General features: G+C 40.6%; 1 protein-coding gene across 4 annotated transcripts in view; it reads right to left on the reverse strand.

The window, feature by feature from the left end:
- Positions 1–530: 530 nt before the first annotated feature.
- Positions 531–19,514, reverse strand: part of OPRK1 (opioid receptor kappa 1) — a 36,837-nt gene continuing 17,853 nt past the window's right edge. For all 4 annotated transcript variants that reach the window (XM_055128663.1, XM_004602337.2, XM_055128664.1 and 1 more), the window contains 2 exons: positions 18,027–18,379; positions 531–5,888 (listed from right to left, as the gene is read on the reverse strand). In XM_055128663.1, coding sequence (XP_054984638.1) covers positions 5,356–5,888; positions 18,027–18,379 — 886 coding nt within the window. In that variant the 3' untranslated portion in view covers positions 531–5,355. The remainder of the gene's footprint in view (positions 5,889–18,026; positions 18,380–19,514) is intronic.

Raw genomic sequence — 19,514 nt, forward strand, 5'->3', positions numbered from 1 at the left:
CCGGCAGGGGCAGGGTCCGGGGCACAGAGGTCTCGCGTGAGGCCCTAGGAGAGCTGTCTTGGAACAGAGAGACAGAGCAGGGGGAGAGACAGGGCAGTGGTTCATGGGACAGGGCAGCTGGACAAGACCTGGCTGTCATTCATGGGGCGGGGGACACGGCATGAGACAGGACAGGTGACGCTGGTCACGGGTAACGGAGAGGCCTGGACCTGGGTTCAGACCCGGGCCCACCGACCTATCACCCACTGTCTGTGCAATAAACTAAACTTCTCATTTACCGAGTTTTGCTTGCAAATCCTTCGTAGAAGCCTCAAGAACCCTCAAGAGCAGGAAAATCGCCTTGGCTCTAGTACCGCACACTCCAGCACCTGCCACTGGCCCGCCCAGCCCGCTGGCCGAGACCACCACCAAGTCCTCTGAGTGCCCGCAAGGCTTTTGAGCACTACTCGGTAAACTCCTAATAGGATTATTGATACTTCTGAGCAGTACTACTGAAGCCACTACAGAACAGAGTGTTTTACCAGTTGCGCTTCTTAGCAGGTGCAATATTTTATTGCAAGTCATACAATCGTATATATAGTACATAATTATCTCCTACAAGTACAATATATAAACAATATTCACATATATTATCAAATAGTATGTTAACATATTTTATTTCAGAGAAGTAAATTGACTTAGGGAAAACAGATTTATATCTTTGAGATGGAATTTTGATATTTATGTTGTATCTTCCAAGCAGCTCTTGCTTAGAAAATAAATCCCATCAAATGGGCATACAACCCATCACAGTTTTCTTCCTCAAAGTTGTAAATTAAGTTCAGTCAATGTTCTCCTTTTATTTTAGGGACCTACTCTTGTATGACCCAACACTCAATGAAACATCTACTAACATCTACTGACAGTGATTAAGAATGTTTATAACTCAGTGATACTTCACAGAATACAGCCAGTTCTTTAGATTTATACAAACATTCTTTATTTTTGCCAAGCTACCTTTTAAAACTTTGCTTTCATTTTATTACTAAATCTTGAATCGGGTTGAAGGGATTCTGAGTGGTTCTTCTTTCTTAGAATTGTTATTCAAATTATAACTGCCACCAGGATTATTTTTAAAATTATCCTTGCTGCCTCCTGCATGGCTGTTTCATTTCTTCCCATTTATTTCCTGGACTCTCAGGAGATTTCCTCTCCTAAAATGTGTTGCTGGTGTGGGAGAATGAAGTTGTGTAGAGAGTTGATCTTCAGGTTAGCTGTATGCAGTTCTGATCAGAAGAAATTTATTGGACAACACTCTTTTTTGCTGTGATGAAATAACAGTAACATCGAAGGATGAGACATAGATGTCACTCACATTCATACACACACACACACACACACACACACACTCTCCCCTCCTTACACATTACATACACTCACTATTACATAAATGCTTCCCTCTGCACTATGAACACACACAGCTTAATGTACTCTTACACATGTACACATGCCTGACAGTAAAACACCATTGTATAGTGGGATTTTTCCTAAAATATAATGATACACATGTTGTCATTCTGTAAATAATGCTCCAAATTGACATTATCACCTTCCCACATTTTTTTATATTGGGAAGTAGGTGTTAGTACACCTGGGTAAACTTCAAATACTCAAGGGTTCATTTCCCTCTGTCTTGAACTACAAACCTAGATATGCGGAGACGCAGGATAAACAGGATAAAGTTCATACTCTAATAACAGGGGGTATTGTGAGGGTATAGAGGGCATCAAAGAGAGAACATTATTATAACTTTATTCCATGACTGTGCCTCTGCTTAGCTCTTCACACCGAATAAGAATCCTTCAAGAAAATCTCCTGAATTTTGTAGTTTAATAAAAATATTTTTATCTTCCACATCTGTAGAGCGTGTTCCTATGACTACTCTCTCTATAAATATCCCTTCTGCATGATAGCTAATATTTTTAAACATGGAATGAATGGCAGTATTTGATTCATTCCCATCTATGTTTATTTGTAATAATATAAGAACACAAGGAAAATCAGTGAAATTTAAGAAGTGCTCAAAAGAGAATTTCATGTTCATTAGAGAGAAGCAACCGGTGTTGTATACTAAAAAATGTGAAGTATAGATACAAATTTCACATGTAAAGCCTCTGTGCAAATCTTGTTTCCAAAACGAGAGAGTAATTACACAAGAAATGTACTCCATGGGCAGAGCCAAAGATGCAGGGATGTCTCGAGTTAAATAAGTCGATATATTTGATTTTTCTATTAAATCCTAGAGGGCAATGCCCAAACCATATAGGCTTTAAGAACAGATGGGTGTTCTGTCTAAATTATGTTTTTTCTCTGCTCAGGAAAATTGCAGGGAAAAAAAGCCATTACCTCTGAAACCACGGTTTCAGGAAAAGAAGGGGAAATTTATATAGCATGGGGAGAATTACCAAAGTGTCTCCAAAAGTGTTGCTCACAGCATCGCCCTCAGCAGGCAGCCTCGTTAGAGGACACAGCACAAGCTTTGTCCGAGCTTCAGAAATGACATCATGTCTTCATTCCGCTTGCAATTAGGAACAGCGCTGCTTGCTGCTGAAGACCATGGCTATCTTGTGAGTTGTTTCAGTGAAATGCTCTTCCTCCATAAACAGAGACAATTCTGCAGGAGCGACCCAGTCACAGAGAGACACTGCCCACGGCCGAGATTCTGCCACGGCTACATCTTGGAGCCCAGTTAAATATGCTTTGATTCCCTAATGCAAGAGTTGCAGAGCTGTTGGAGGAAGCTCATTTGTTCAGCTTTAGTGTTGTTATCTTTGCCAGTGGAATCGCATCACTGAAAACACCTCTCATATCTGTATTCTGGAGAGTTTTACCTGTTTTCATCAAGGTATTTTATGGATTCGGACATAACTTTTCTAGTTTACTTGAGATAGATCCATTTTAAGTTTTTTGTTTGTGAGTACTCAGTTTTCCCAAGGTGATTAGTTTAAGAGGCTTTCCTTGCTCTAATTTTATGCCTCCAGCTTTTTTGTCATAAATTAACAGAAAAAAATGGGATAATTGGGGCCAGAATGATAGTACAACAGGTAGGGCATTTACCCTGCACATGGCCGACCCAGATTCGATCCCTGGCATCCCATTTGGTTCCCTGAGCACTGATTCCTTAGTGCAGAGCCATGAGTAATTCCTGAGCATTGCTGAGTGTGACACAAAAAGCCAAAAAAAAAAGAGAAAAGAAAAAAAATGGGATAATTTTTTAAATCAACCTAATTAATGGAAAAATGCTTGTACATTGTACATTAGATAAAGTACTGATATCTAATATACAAAGTACTCATAAAGCTCAAGACAACAATGCCAACAAATAACTCCATCAAAAAATGGGGAGATGAGATAAACAGACATTTCCCCAAAGAGACCATACAGATTATGAGTAGGTATATGAAAAAGTGTTTTTCATCACTTATCATCAGGGAAATGCAAATTAAAAAAACAACAAGGTACTCTGTCACCCTTGTGGGAATGGTGTATTTTGGCATGCTGGAAACAAGCAAAGCTGGTGGTAACGTGCTGAAAGAGAACCTTCCTTCACTGTGGGTGAGAGTGTCATCTGGTTTGCTCCCTACAGAAGAGTGCATAGTTTTTTTCTTCAAAATATCAGGATAAGACTTACGTATGACCCAGAGATCCCACTTGTTAGTGTCTACCCCCAAGAGACAAGTTATGAATTTAAAAAGATATATACACACCTATGCTCATTGCTGTGTTTTGTACAATATAGAATATCAAAATAATCCAAAAGTTCATCAAAAGATGAATGGATAAAAAAGTTGGCAAATATACACAGCTATAAGGAAAGATGGAATATTGCCATCCCGCCATAAGAAAAGATGGAATATTGCAGTTCAGTGGATCATAGTGGATGCGATCTTGTTAAGAGAAATAGGTTCTAGGGAGAAGGACAAATACCACATATTCTTATTCAACCATGGAATATAGAGAAACAAAACACAGGAATAGAGTAATAACAGGCCCAAGGCCCTCTATTACAAAACAGAGCTCCCATTCAAGGAGGGAGGGGTTGAGAGAGTAGACGGGAAGTGACATAAGGATATCGGTGGAGTATCTTCGGCACGTTGGCCATGGGGAGATGTGCTGTGTACACTGTTAACATTTTTCTAAACATGTGGCCAAGGCTTACTTTATTTTTTTTAAATGTTCCTTGGAACTACTAACTTTTACTTTTTATTTTATTTGTTTATTTTGGCTTTTGGGGTCACACCTGGAAATGCTCAGGGGTTTCCCCTGGCTCTGCATTCAGGAATTACTTCTGGCAGTGCTTGGAGGACCATATGGGATGCCGGGAATCAAACCCTGGTTGACCACTTGCAAGGCAAATGCCCTACATCCTGTACTATCACTCTAGCCCCATGACCGAAGATTTTAAGATTTAATAAACTTTTTCCTTAAAAACCACTTGAAATAGTACTCAGGAAGTGTGAAAAACAATAGCATTCTGAATGTCTCAACGTCAGCTCTACATAACTTGGGGACACCATTGTTGTCCTTGGAAACTGCCTGGCTGGAGGAGAGCCATTTCTTGCTTGTATTTATACTATTATTTACAGATTAAGCTAGATATACATTTGGTGGCATGAAACCCATTTGATATTTCTTACATCAGGACATGCTTTATCACAAAGTTATTTTAATAGCATGCAAAAAATAAACCCGTTTTAAGATATGAAACTACATGAGAAGCCACTTTTGCATGTGTAAGCAATTTTACAAATATCAAGATAAATGTCTGGTAGACATGAGCAGTAGATATTTCAGACACAGCTCCAGCTCTCACAGTCGGCTGACTCACATGGAATGTGGGTGAGCTCACAGTACAGATGGGGCTGTGCACAGCCCTGGACACTCCTTCTTCTTATTGCTTGTTGCTTCCAGCGTTACCTGTATTGCGTGCCCACAAAGCTTTTAAACCATATTTTTCTAAACAGAGCTTTGAAAATCCCATTGCATAGGAAAGTCAGGGTAAATGAGCCTTAAACTAAATATCAGTAACCAGAAGAAATCAGCTTCTGTCTTTGTTTTTCAAAGGAATTGGACCGGGGTGATATTTTCTTGCTTGAATCTTCTATGTTCTACGTTCTTCTTCTACGTTCTATCCCTACAGTCCTAATGCCTTCACCAACTTGGGTCACTAATGCAGCCTCCTGATCAGACCAGGTTTCTGAAAGTATGTTTAGAATCCTGCCCTCCGTTTCAGACTGCAGTGGTAATCTGAGTCAAGCCTAAATCCTGGCACTCTTCCCTTCCTGCAGAACTGTAAGAAGACATCTCCACGACTAGTCATACTGGCTTACTCATCCCGTCAACATCCCTGGTGTAAGCAGGATCCTGGATGGTGTTTTTGACTCTCGTGGTGCTCTGCCGTTCCATCCGCATCTTAATGGGGAAGCAGAAGTCTCGGAAACACCTCTTGAAGTTCTCGTCGAGAAAGGCATAGAGGATGGGGTTCAAGCTGCTGTTGGTGTAGCCCAGGGCGATGCAGAAGTAATAGCTGGAGAGCGCCGCCGTGCTGTGGGACGTGCTCCCCAGCGCCTCCACGAGGATGAAGATGTGGATCGGGGTCCAGCAGACGATGAAGACGGCCACGACCACCAGCACGAGCCTGGTGATGCGGCGCAGGTTGCGATCTTTCTCCCGGGAGCCGGAAAGGAGCCGGACGCTCTTGAGGCGCAGGATCATCAAGGTGTAGCAGACGATGATGATGAGGACGGGGATCACAAAGGCGAAGATGAACACACAGAGCTTCATGAAGAGGTCCCACCAGGAGTAGTCGGCGTCCGGGAACTGCAGGGAGCACTCAATGACATCCACATCTGGAAGGGGTCGACAAAACCAAGAACAGAAATCCAGTCATTCGCAGAACTCGAATGCAAGGTGCTCGCTCTGCATGCAGTGAATTTCTTTTCTTTTTTTTTTTTTCTTTTTGGGTCACACCCAGCGATACTCAGGGGTTACTCCTGGCTTTGCACTCAGGAATTGCTCCTGGCAGTGCTTGGGGGACCATATGGGATGCCGGGGATTGAACCTGGGTCGGCCGCGTGCAAGGCAAACGCCCTACCCGCTGTGCTATCGCTCCAGCCCTAGATTTTCACTGCCTTAGCTGCAATGACTTTACCTCAAGCAGATGGCCAGACTAAGAATGAAGGCCATGTGCTTCCGACCTACCTTAGGACAAGTCAGAAAGTCGTCAATGATTGTTAGGATAGCAATGTGACTGAGTAAACAATACTGGTTAGGAATATGAATGACCTACCTGCGTAATCTGATTTGAAAATTCGGTTCAGAACTGCTAAGCTGCCTCAGCACTTACATTCCCAGTTATTTTTAACTTTCCCATAGCTAAAGGTTCTGGCAGAAAAGGAACTAGTATCTAAAATTTCTAAGTATTTCAGACCCAGTCACTAAATATAACAAACACTAGTTTGCCTGAAACAATTAACTTGTTTACAATAAACATCAGGTAGGTAAAAATTTATATAAACATTATCTAAGTATGAAGTATGTATTATGATTTAATTGGAACCAAATTTTAACTATAATTCAGGGCATTGTTGAAATAGGAAATTGTTAAAATTTAGAAAGATGCATCATGGGGAAAAGATGAAAAATATCAGAAGAGGAGAAAAACAAGGGAAAAAATAATAAACAAGGAAATTAGTGAGATAAGCACATTTCTTATTTTGTCACCACCGTGTAAATCATCTAAAACAAATATATACATATATATCTGATTACTTAGAAAACTGCAATACAATCTGTCTCCCTTTGCTCAATAGCTATTTCTTTGAAGGGGATTTAATATGTAAAAGAGCAGAAACAAGAAAAAGGAAAGATTCAGGATAAGAAATTTTTATAATATTTTTAATTTTTTGAATTTATTTTTTTATTAGTGAATCACCGTGAGGTACAGTTACAGACTTACAAACTTCCATGCTTACATTTCAGTCATACAATGGTCAAGTATCCATCCCTCCACCAGTGCCCATTCTCCACCACCAATGGTCCCAGCATCCCTCCCACCATCCCCCCCCCATTCCTCCACCCCCCACCCCACCTCTGTGGCAGGGCATTTCCATTTTCTCTCTTTCCTTTTGGTGTTGTGTTTTGCAATAGAGGTATTAAGTGGCCATCATGTTCTGTCTATAGTCTGCTTTCAGGGTGCGTCTCCCATCCCGAGCGGATCCTCCCAGCACCATTTATTTGGTGATCCCTTCTCTACCTGAACTGCCTTTCCCCCCAGCATGTGAGGCCAGCTTCAAAGCTGTGGAGTAATCCTCCCAGTACTTATCTTTAATAATCTTGGGTGTTAGTCTCCCATTCTGTTATTGTATATTCTACAAATAGTGCAATTTTTCTGTCTGTCCCTCTCTTTCTGACTCATTTCACTTAACATGATACTTTCCATGTTGATCCATCTATATGCGAATTTCATGACTTTATCTTTTCTAACAGCTGCATAGTATTCCATTGTGTAGATGTACCAGAGTTTCTTTAGCCAGTCATGTGTTCTTGGGCACTCAGGTTTTTTCCAGATTCTGGTTATTGTAAACAGTGCTGCAATGAATATACAAGTGCAGATGTCATTTCTACTATACTTTTTTGTCTCTCCGGGATATATTCCCAGGAGTGGTATTGCTGGGTCAAATGGGAGCTCAATTTCTAATCTTTTGAGAACCATCCATATTGTTTTCCAAAAGGGCTGAACCTGTCGGCATTCCCACCAGCAGTGAAGGAGAGACCCTTTCTCCCCACATCCACGCCAATGGCAGTAGCTTCTGTCCTTTTGGATGTTTGCCAGTCTCTGTGGTGTGAGATGATATCTCATTATTGTTTTGATCTGCATCTCCCTGATGATTAGTGATGAAGAGCATTTTTTCATGTAGCTTTTGGCCATTTGGCTTTCTTCTTTTAGAAAGTTTCTGTTCATTTCATCGCCCCATTTTCTGATAGGGTTTGATGTTTTCTTTTTGTCGAGTTCAACCAGCGCCTTGTAAATCCTTGATATCAACCCCTTATCTGATGGGTATTGGGTGAATATTCTTTCCCATTCCATTGATTGTCTTTGAATTCTGTTTGTTGTGTCTTTTGTGGTGCAGGAACTTCTCAGTTTGAGGTTGTCCCATCTGTTTATCTCTGTTTCCACTTGGTTGGCCAGTGGAGTGTCCTCTTTAAAGATACCTTTAGCCTCGATATCTTAGAGGAATTTTGCCGACCATGTTTTCGATGTACCTGATGGACTCTGGTCTGATGTTGAGGTCTTTAATCCATTTTGATCTGATCTTGGTGCCTGGTGTTAGGTAGAGGTCTGAGCCCATTTTTTTGCATGTAGCTGTCCAGTTTTGCCAGCACCATTTGTTAAAGAGGCTTTCCTTGCTCCACTTTACATTTCTTGCTCCCTTATCAAAGATTAGGTGATCATATACTTGACGGTGTGTATAAGGATATTCCAGCCTGTTCCATTGGTCTGCAGCTCTGTTTTTATTCCAGTACCATGCTGGAGAACTTTCTATTATATTTGTATTGGGCTCTTCACCCCTCCAAGGTTTCATTTTTGAACATCTACAACCCGCTACCTTTTCTCTTGCCTGGGCTGTCCCCTAGCACGCAGCAAGCAAATCTCTTTGCCCTGTTCCTGCATACACAAAATCAACCATTAATGGAGTGCAGTGAGTGAATGAATCTACAAGTGAAAAGTCTATAATGATTTTTTACATTGAAAAATATTACATAACAAAATAGCACAAAAATATTTAAATGATAGCTCTATTAATGATGTTTTTTTATAAAACATCTACATGATTTGAATAAAATGATCCTCAGTAAAACATAATGTATCTTCATAGCATTTCAATCAGACATAACTTAAGATGCAAAGGATATAAACATTACCAGTTTGTATATGGCTTTTATCAATATTTACAAGCTTTGATTCTGCAATACAAAATCACTATTATAATTACTATTACTAAGAAGACTACTAGAAAATAGCATGCATCTTTTAATTTTTGATTTACTATTTATAGGAATAATAACAATTAAGTGATTTTTTAAAAAAATAATTATTCCTTCATCATCAGGCCAGAGATATAATATACGGGGTAAGAAGCTTGCTTTGCATGAAGCTGGCCTTGTTCAAGTTCCTGCACCATATATGGTCTCCAGATGTCACTGGGTCACCCCAGAACAGAGTCAGACATATTCCTGAGCACTGAGGCATGTGACACAGCCTCTTCTTCCCTCTAAAAATAAAAATTACTATAATCACAGAAAATTATTAAACAACTTTTGATAGATGGTACATTACAAAAATTTAAGTTTAAAAGATATCTCCTTTAAGGCTTAATATTTTCATTGAATTTAATTTATTTGAATATAGATGCGAGTTTTGATTTTTCTTTTTTTTTTGCTTAAAAAAATTGTGCATTCCAGTGCTGTCTCTTTCTTGTGGCTGCTGATCCATTTGGATAGTTCGCTACCATGGAGCTTACAATTGCCTGTATTATACTCATCCTACAAATTCTCTAGATGGGAGCTCTCCTGAGATAATGAGCTCTATTTCCTAACATTTTCCTCTCTAAACAATTTTAAACTACCAAGGAAATTCAAATAAAATCACAACTATCATTACATGTTATGTTTTAGGAGAAAATAGCACATTTTTCACTTTAAGGATACATAAAACTAATTCAAATGCATTAAAGATTGGATGTTGACTCTAAAAGCACAAAGTTGATATAAAAACAAACTGAAGGATCTCAACATCGGATATCTATTTGGACACTCAACTTCAAGGGAAACAGAAACATGGGGAAAAAATGATGCTAGACATAAAATCTCTACACAACAAAGTATGCTATCATAAAAACAAAAGGACAACACAGAATTTGGGAACAGATATGTGTACCTTATAAGTCTAACAAAGGGGTTATTGCAAATTGTAGAAAGAACTCATGCAAATTAGCAACAAAAAAGATATTCAACCAATTTTATAAAGTGGGCTAAAGTCCTGGGTGAACACTTTTCCAAAGATGTATGTGGCCCACAGACATGTAAAATGTTCAAGGCCGCTTATTAGGGAAATTCAGGGAAATGCAGATCAAAACCCCGAGCAAACACTTAATCCTGGGAAGATGGTCCATATCAAAAAGATCAGACGTGACAAGTGTTGGTAAGTATGTAAAAAAAATTTGTGATACACTGTTGGGAAGGTAAATTTGTGCAGTCTTTCTGAAAAAAACAATGTGCTCCAGTCCAACTAAATCAAACAAGCTGCAAATATGCAACATAACCCTAGACTAATCTGAACCAGGGGGTCTGCCACAGGGAAAGGAGTTGTTGGGGGCACAAGTGGGGGCGTTCTTTTTTTAGTGGGTGTGTTCTCTATTTTGTGGGGGAGGGTGTTCTTTTTGATGGTCAGAAGCACTGGAAGTTCAGAATTGGGTGTGGTAAATCCTACACAAATAGAGGTGTTAAATTATACACCTGCCATCCCATAGCACTGCAGGCAAATGAAAAAGTAACAAAAATAGACAAAATTAAGTGAAGAAAATTAATTAAAATATTTACTTTAAGGGGCTGGAGTGATAGCACAGTAGGTAAGGCGTTTGCCTTGCACACGGCCAACCTGGGTTCGATTCCCAGCATCCCAGATGGTCCCCTGAGCACCACCAGAGGTAATTCCTGAGTGCAGAGCCAGGGGTGACCCCTGTGCATCACCAGGTACTACCCAAAAATAAAAAATTAAAAAGTTTACTTTAAGAGGCAGGAGCAATAGTACCGTATAGATAGGGTACTTGCCTTGCATGTGGCTCACCCAGGTTCTATCTCTGGCATTCCATATGGTTCCCCCAACACTGTCGGGAGTGATTCCTGAGTACAGAGCCAGGAGTAACCTCTGAGCATTGTTGGATGTGGCCCCCAAACCAAATTATTTTTAAACTGTGCATTTTTATATGTATAACAGTGGTGACTATAGTTGCATGATTTGAAATACATATAAATATACAGACATAACTAATATAAAGTGAGTGTTAATGGAAGAAAGACATAAACGGTAAAACAAAAAATAGTACAGTATTTTAATACCTACTTGTAACTATGAATAGATACTTTAAATAGAAAACCAATGAGGAATAGCAGACTTAAGCAACAGGATACATAAAATGTATTTTATGGACTTCTGCAAAACACTCCATTTAAGAGGAAATATAAATTCTTCTCAAACATGAAAAGAATATTTTCCAAACTGATCATAGCATATGCCACAAAATATGTCAAAACATTTATAAAAATCATAAACATATCAAGCATCTTTTCTAACAATAGAAATAAAAGACTGGAGGTGTTGAAAAATCATAACTATGTGGAAATGAAGCAGCACACTTATAAAATAACAATGTGTCAACAGTAATCAAAGGGAAATTTTTGTTTGCTTTTGGGGATTAGGGGACCACACCTACAAGGTTCAAGGGTCACTCCCGGTGGTGCTGGAGGAATTAATGTAGTGCCAGGAACAAAATCTGGGTCAACTGTGTGCAAAGTAGACACAGTCCCCACAAATGAGAAATTTTTTAATAATCTCCTAAGACAAAAATCAAAACACAGTATATAGAAACTGCTGTGATAAAAAAAAAACAGATCTAAAACAGTTTTGGTGGTAAAAATCAATATTAATAGAAAAAGAACAATCGCAAATAACTTAATTTTATAACTTGTGGGACTCGAAAACAAGGACACAATGAGCCCAAGATTAACAGAAGGAAGGAAATAACAGGAGTGAATGAAGTAGAGATACTGGGAAATAATACAAAGGTAGTTTTGCATTCTAAAAGGTGGAAAAGTGAATAAATGCTTAGCTAGACTAAGAAAAGACAGGTGAAATAGATAAAAATCATAAGGAGAAAATGTGACATAACTGATAAAGGATCATGCATGAGGAATAATTTAAACTTTTGGAAAATACAAAATAAATGTACTTATACAAAGGAACATAAAACCTATCAAAAATAAATTATGTGTGATTACAAAATCTGAACAGACACAATAGCAAATAAAGTGATTAAGATTAAATTTTTTTAATTCCCAATAAAATCAAGTGCCAATTGGATATATCCATAGGTCCCAGCAAAAAAAATTTAAAAGTATGAATCTATCTCAAATGTTTCCCAAAATGTGAGTCAGTATTATCCTGATACCACAGCCAGACAAAATCTCCTCAAGATCGTTGAAAGCATTATAAATGGGATCTGAGAGAGTGTACACTTGCCGTACATTTGGCCTGCCCAGGTTCAATCCTCAGCACCCTGTGTGATTCCCTGAACCCCAGAAACGATCCATGAGTGTATCTGTAGTCACAAAAGAGGGCAGAGGGGCTCTATCTCTCCCGCCGCCCAAGTTCGGTAGACTCATGCCACTTCCCCCACCCCGGGGAGGCTGAGAGCAATGGGCAGGCGAAGGAAGGAAGAAGGGCCAGGCTGGTCGGTATCAATTGCAGTTTATTCCAATCTCCATTCCCCTTCTTCTCTCTCTCAGCTCTTCTCGCTCTCACTTCTGACTTTGTCTATTCCTTCTGACTTTGACCTTTCCTTCTGATTCTGACTCTCACTCGCCTTGTGCTCTTTCTTTCCCTTTGCTCCTGGCTCCGATGACTCCCTGATTCTCTTTCACCTTGTGCTCTGCTTCTGTGTCTTCTCCCCTGCTTCTCCTACAGTCTTAGTCTATATAGCAGTCACATAGGGTGGTAACACAAAGGTGGGTTGGAACATTAACAAATCAACAAAGAGAGGTAAGACCACTCCTCAAGGACAAAATCTCATCTAAGGAGATGACTCCAGATTGCTAGGAGATCTGCTTAAGGTGGGATCCAAACAAGGGTGTGTCGCTTTCTTCCTTCCTCAGCTTGTAATCCACTTAAATAGTTTTAGTAAACCTACTTCTAATATTTCTATCAATGTCATTCTATATGAGCACAAGTAAGAGATATATCAGACTTAAAGTTTGGTTCTTCCTGAGGACATTCACTGTATATTCCAGACCACAGTCCTCAGGTCAGGTTAGTCTTCCTAACCCCAGCAGGGTCCTAGTCTCGTCGTTACTTTTGGATCATGACAGAGTTTGTCCATGACCGTGCTCTCAACTTATAGTTGAGTATTGTGGCGCTTTGGCCTGGTCCATTTCGATGCCAGGGTAGCTCACAGCTTGCCCTGGGTCCATTCAGTCCCTAGTTGGGACCTTGCTTTTGGGGTGCTAGGAACTGAAGGCAACTGAATTGAGAAAGCAGATGCCCAGGAGTAAATATTATTTGTAGTCAATCGACTCCCAAGTTACAAGACAATAATATTAACTGTCTTCCTGTATCCATACAGAAAGGACATTGCTTGAGGGTAAACTATGCAAAAGACACTAACTTACAATATAAGTTCAGAGTCCTTAGAAGACTCTGATCTTACAAGCTAACAGAATCTGATTAGGGAAAAGATGATTAACTGGTTGGGAAGGAAGGAGCAGAGAAGAGTTTACAGATAAACAAAGGAATGGGAGGGACTCGGGAGCACTGTGATGGGTGTAACCAGGTGAACCTAAGTTCTCTGTGGCAAGGCTGAAAGGACAAACTCTATGTTATCCTACAAGTGTAGACCCAGGAGTAAGCCCTGAGTACACATTTCACAAAATATGAAAATTGTCTTGTTGAAAATTTTTTTAAAGAGAATAAAATTGCAGCTGAATATCACTGGTGAGCATAAATATAAAAATCCAACCAAAAACTTATGACCTGAATTCAACAGCAACATTAAAAGTATCAGGATACCTTGATGAATTTATGCCTGGAATTGCAACTATGACTCAACACACACAATACTCACCAGCTAACAAAATGAAAGTCAAGTTCAGATGGTTATTTCAATAGAGGTCAAAGAAGCATTCGGAAAAATTCAGTATCAATTAATAACCAATTCTCTCACCACTTAGGCATCAAAAACTACCTCGATATTACAGGCTGTACATACATATGGTATATAAAATTCTTCAGTTGACATATTGATGAAATTTTTACTGTGGACAAGATCCCCCAGTATGAAATGAATATTTGATAGTCACTTGAGTGATATGGCAAATGATGACATCAGATAACATTTCCCAAATACTCAGTAGATGCTGGCCACTACGTCACAGCTTTCCACTTATTGACTCTTTATCTCTGGAAACACCCGAGGAGGCATTGTAAACACTCATTTTTCAGGTGAGGAAATTGAGGTACAGAGGTCTAAGTACCGACACACTCAGCAGTGCCCAGTTTCTTCCTCCTGTGCTCACAGGGCCACATGGCACATTGCACTGAAGCCAGGCCCCCCGGCCCAAAGCATATGCTCCAGCCCCCTGAGCTATCTTCGCCAGCTGTGCAAACTTGGTTCTGGTTTTCTTTTTTCTTTTTTTGAAAGTTACAATTTCTTATCCAGGCATTTGTGTTGCAAAGCAGCTGGTGTTAGGCTGCATTCGAATCCATTGCTGGCGGATTCCTTTCTAGGAGCATTCTCCGTCCTTAGGGACCCAGCGTCTTCACAGCGACGAGTTGCGACCTTCCAAAGTGATTATTCTACTCCACAGTCTAGAGACAATCTTTCACCACACCTACAGAACCTGCTTTGGAAAGGTAAGACTGAAAAAAAGTGTCTCTCTATAAGATGTTTTTTCTTTTTAATGTTTGCTACAGAAATTAAACTTTAGCCAGCTCTGGGTCTTTACTGCCATTGCATGTGCACAAATTCATCTGCAGCAATTCCTTCCCGAAAAAGCCACCTCTATGAAGGAAAAGGCACCGGGTCAGGAGGGCATACATCACTGCTTTGCGCATCGCCAGGCAGTCCTGGGGGGCCCCAACCAACACTCAGGCCGCCTTGGTGGTCCCTGACACTGAAAATCCCGATCAGCTCTGCATCTTCAGATCCTCCCAGTCAACTGCCAAACCCCACTGGCTGAGTGTCCCGGACCCCTGAGTACCCCTTGTCAGGCCCCCAGAGGTTCATCCATCTTCATTTCTTCTTCTTCTAACTGAAATCCATGACTTCTTATTTTTTCGGATCGGAAGAATGACTGAAATGATTGGGAGAATATAGTGGAAAAGTCCACAAGTATAGTGTGAATTAGAAAGTTATTTGTCTACTTGGGAAATACATCATCCTCTTGTATCATTTAGCCCGATTTTCTTTTCCTCCTGGTCTAAGCAGCATCTTCCCTTGAGTAGGAGTTATTGTTCACGGAGACTCAAGACTCACAAGAATTCCTGAAATTTTGTTTCCATTTGTTGAAAGCATGATGAAACAAATTCTTGTCTATCGGTAAAGTTTTAAAACGCTTATGTGATTAAGCTGGAAAATTTATAAAATTTAGTAACTATTATAATCTTTAACACCTGTGGTAGCTGTCCTAGTTTATATAGTTTATGTAGAAAATTATATAGTTTCCAAGGAAAATATAGATATTAATTAAAAATGCGTACAAAGCTATGGTAAGTTATGATTTTAACAACTGCTATTTCACATCAATCTGGAAAGTCCTTGCCGTGCATATCCAATTATCTGTCTTCATGCTATCATGCACAAACCTTGATATTATGCATCAACGGGAGCACTTACACTACCGCTGAAGCAATAAATAGCATTTATTAAGCCCAAAGCAACCATTCTGATTCTCTCCCCAAAAATGAGTTCCTAATAAAACCAAAGATATTTTCACAGCTTTCTCTTGCATCGGGAAAGCTGAACTCCCCAAATGGCAATTCTTATCTTAAAATTTTGATGACCAAACCTCATGTCAGGCCAATTAAATAAGTCAGACCCTTCAAGGGCAGGAAGCAGGAGGCAGTCTTTTCTAAAGTATCCAGATTATTCCATTGTGCAACCCAGAATAAGAATCACTACCCTAGCAGGATGGCGCCAATGCCGCCCAAGCCCCTCGCGCTCTCCCGAACCCGGCTCACCATCTCGCCTTGGACAACGCGTAGCTCAGCACTCCAGGCACGGAACTCTACGCATGATCCCTGCTGGAACTCTACGCGTGATTCCTGATGAACATTGCTGGCTGTCTTGCAAGATTCAGACAGAATGGCGTTGGCGGGGCACGGAGAAACCACGGTGGCAGCCGCAGTGTCTCTGCTTGCCCCTGCTTGGCTGAGTCGCAGCACTATGGCAGCAGTGCACACAGTGGCTCATCCACTGTAGTGTGCTGTCAGAAAAACACCGGGTGACCTGGGACTCGGTGCAGGTGTTCAACCTGGCACAGACCCTCCGAGACAGGGTCCTGCTCTGCCAGCTGCTCAACAACCTCTGGGCGCACTCCATCAACCTCAAGATCAACCTGAGGCCACAGATGTCCCAGGTGCTGTCCAGAGACACAGCAGGTGTGTATTTGTCCGTGTGCAGATCGTTACAACATGCCAGTCGACCAAAAGCTTACATTTGGTAGACTGGGGACACCTGTAAAGGGGATTAGAGGCTGACCCAAAAGCCTCCCTCTTGGAGAGCCCCGCAAGCTACCAAGAGAATCCCACCCGCCCACATGGCAGACCCTGGCAAGCTACCCGTGCTGTACTTGATATGCCAAAAACAGTAACAATGACGGTCCTCATTCCCCTGACCCTGAAAGAGCCCCCAGTACACCATCGGGCTACACTAGCATGCAAAAGGGACAAATGAAGAGGTTACTGGCACCCACTCGAGCAAATCCATGAGCAACAGTTTGACAGTGATAGTGACAGTGATACCCTAGAAACGCATCGAACTTAGCAACTTTCCTATTTTATGGAGTAAGAAATTTGTCTGAAACCTCACAGTTGATCATTTCATCTGTGAACCCAATATTGAACTGCCGACAGTAAAGTGAAGTTATAATGGTGACATGAATATAAATTAAAAGGGAATAAAGGATAAAGAACACCAAGGAGCTGCATTGTCCCAGTAAATGGATCTCCGTGCTGAGAAAGCTCTGGGGCCTTCTCTGCGTGGGGTGGGTGGATTCCTCTCTGCACCAGGAGGCCTGTTGCACCGCACCCCTTCCACGTAGAATCTGCACAGCACAACTGGACCTCGTGAAGCCACCACACCGCCAAATCACCCAGCTCTGCAGGTTCTGCTCAGATGTGGTTGGGTGGCACCTCCAAATTTCATAGTACTGACACTGAGTAGGAGCATGGTAACGTTGATGGGAGTGTTGCCTAAAAGCCCACCACGCTCAGTGAGCAGAAACAATAGCACAGGAAACCCAACGAGCACCAACAACCCCAGTAAGTCCTCAGACAGCGACTGTAGCAACACCTTTGTGAGCTTTAACAGGAGCAAAACTTGGCCTTTATGGATGCAGAATTCTGTTTTCCATTTTGTTGTAACAAGCAATATAAAATAAACTCGTTCAAGCCTGCTGAGGCACCCCCAGAGGGAGGGGAAACCGGGATCCTGGTGGAGGAGAGGTCTCAGTGGCTGTGGTACTGCTGTTGGGACATTGGATTCCTGAAACTATTACGAATAATTTTGTAAACTAAGTGTTTACATAACGATTTTTTAAAAAGCGAAATGGAACCAGAACATATCTCTAAGGATTCTTGTTTTGAGAGAGAGAAGCGTGAAGAGGGTGTTCATCTTGAAATTGCCCTCATACAGTGTAACTCTATCTTTGACACCATAGGCTTATGCATCCTCCTTTATCTCACATTTTGGTAAAAATATTTTTAGAATAAAACACGGTTGGGTGTTTGTGTTTGGATAATGTCATTATCCCACTCTGTGCTCAGCCATGGAGAGATAAATTCATTTTATTTCTCATCTTCCACAAATGTAGGCATTATATTTCCACTGATATTTTTTTTTGGTTTTTCACTAGCTACATGTACAACTTACTACCAAATGAAGAGCTTATATAATTGCTACTTTTTTTTTTTTAATGAAAATGACTTTTCTTACCTTCTCTGACTTTGGTTCCTCCAAGAACTATGGCGGAGATGCCAACAGATGAAGACAGGAGCCAGATACAGATATTGATGATCTTGGCCTTCAGAGGGGTCCGGAAGTCCAGAGCCTTGACAGGGTGGCACACAGCAATATAGCGGTCCACACTCATCATGGTCAGCGTAAATATGCTGGTGAACATGTTGTAATAGTCAATGGAAATGACTATCTTGCACAGCACGTCGCCAAAGGGCCAGGAATTCATCAGGTAGACAGTACTCTGGAAGGGCATGGTGGTGGTGACCAATGCATCGGCCAACGCCAGGTTAAAAATATAAATGTTGGTCGCTGTTTTCATCTTCGTGTATCTAAAAGACAGGAAATGAAACCATTATTCACTACATTATGTAAAAAAAAATGAAGCAAATGTGTCTGTAGCAGTCTTTGAATTATTGAATTTTCCCATTCACTTATTCCTTTCATATTTACTGAATGTCTAGTATGTAAAAGGAAAGTTTTACATTTGGGGAGAGTAGAATAGTGGACAAAAAAAATCTCCGAATTTAGGTGCTGGAGCGATAGCACAGTGGGTAGGGCATTTGCCTTGCATGCAGCAGATCCGGGTTTGATTCCCAGCTTCCCATATGGTCCCCCAAGCACCACCAAGAGTAATGCCTGACTGTATGAACCGGGAGTAACCACTGTGCATCACTGGGTGTGACCCAAAAAGCCAAAAAAATCTCCTAATTTAGATCTTCATTCTAGTCATTTGCAAGAAAACTCATTCTAATAAAAATAAAGAAAATAAGAATATAGCAAATTAAATGAGTATATATTTTCAACAGGCTTACATGTAGGTTTTTATCTTATTATTAATTTTATTTTCCCTACCTATAGTTTTATGGCTTTAAGAAAGATATTTTTAAATACCTGAGCATAAGTAGAAATGTTCAAACGAGTGCTGGAATTAGACTGAGGTGACCCACTGTCCCTCCCGTCAAGTGAGTTCTGCTGTGTAGCCTCTCAGAAATCCCGAGGGTGTCTTCTTTAACTGAGAGACTGAGTATTCTCTGGAAGTGCAACCTCCTCCCCCACTCTCAAGGCTTCAAGTGAGCGCCTTCTGCTGTAGAATGTGGAATCTTAGTGCCAGGGCTGTCTCTCAGCCCTTGCGATTATGAGGTCATGCGTTCAATTCCCAGCACCAGGGGAAAAAAATGTAATGAAAATTTTTAAATAAAAAATCCAAGAAATTGTGTGACATTTTCATAGAGTTAAGAACACACTTAAATACACTTAATTAAGACCCTGTGGGTATTAGATGTATTAGATGTACCAATGAATTCAAAACTCTTGAGTTTTTTAAATTTAGCTTTTGTTCTTGTAGCTTGTAGCTCTCCAACTAAGAGATCATTTTATTCCTGTGGAATGGTGAAGTAGGATAATTTTTAAAAGTTAGATATAGTTGTCATATAATACGATATTAACAGAGCTAGCAGATGCAGA

The sequence above is a fragment of the Sorex araneus genome, chromosome 2 (genome assembly GCF_027595985.1).
Source record: "Sorex araneus isolate mSorAra2 chromosome 2, mSorAra2.pri, whole genome shotgun sequence".
Classification (NCBI taxonomy): Eukaryota; Metazoa; Chordata; class Mammalia; order Eulipotyphla; family Soricidae; genus Sorex; species Sorex araneus.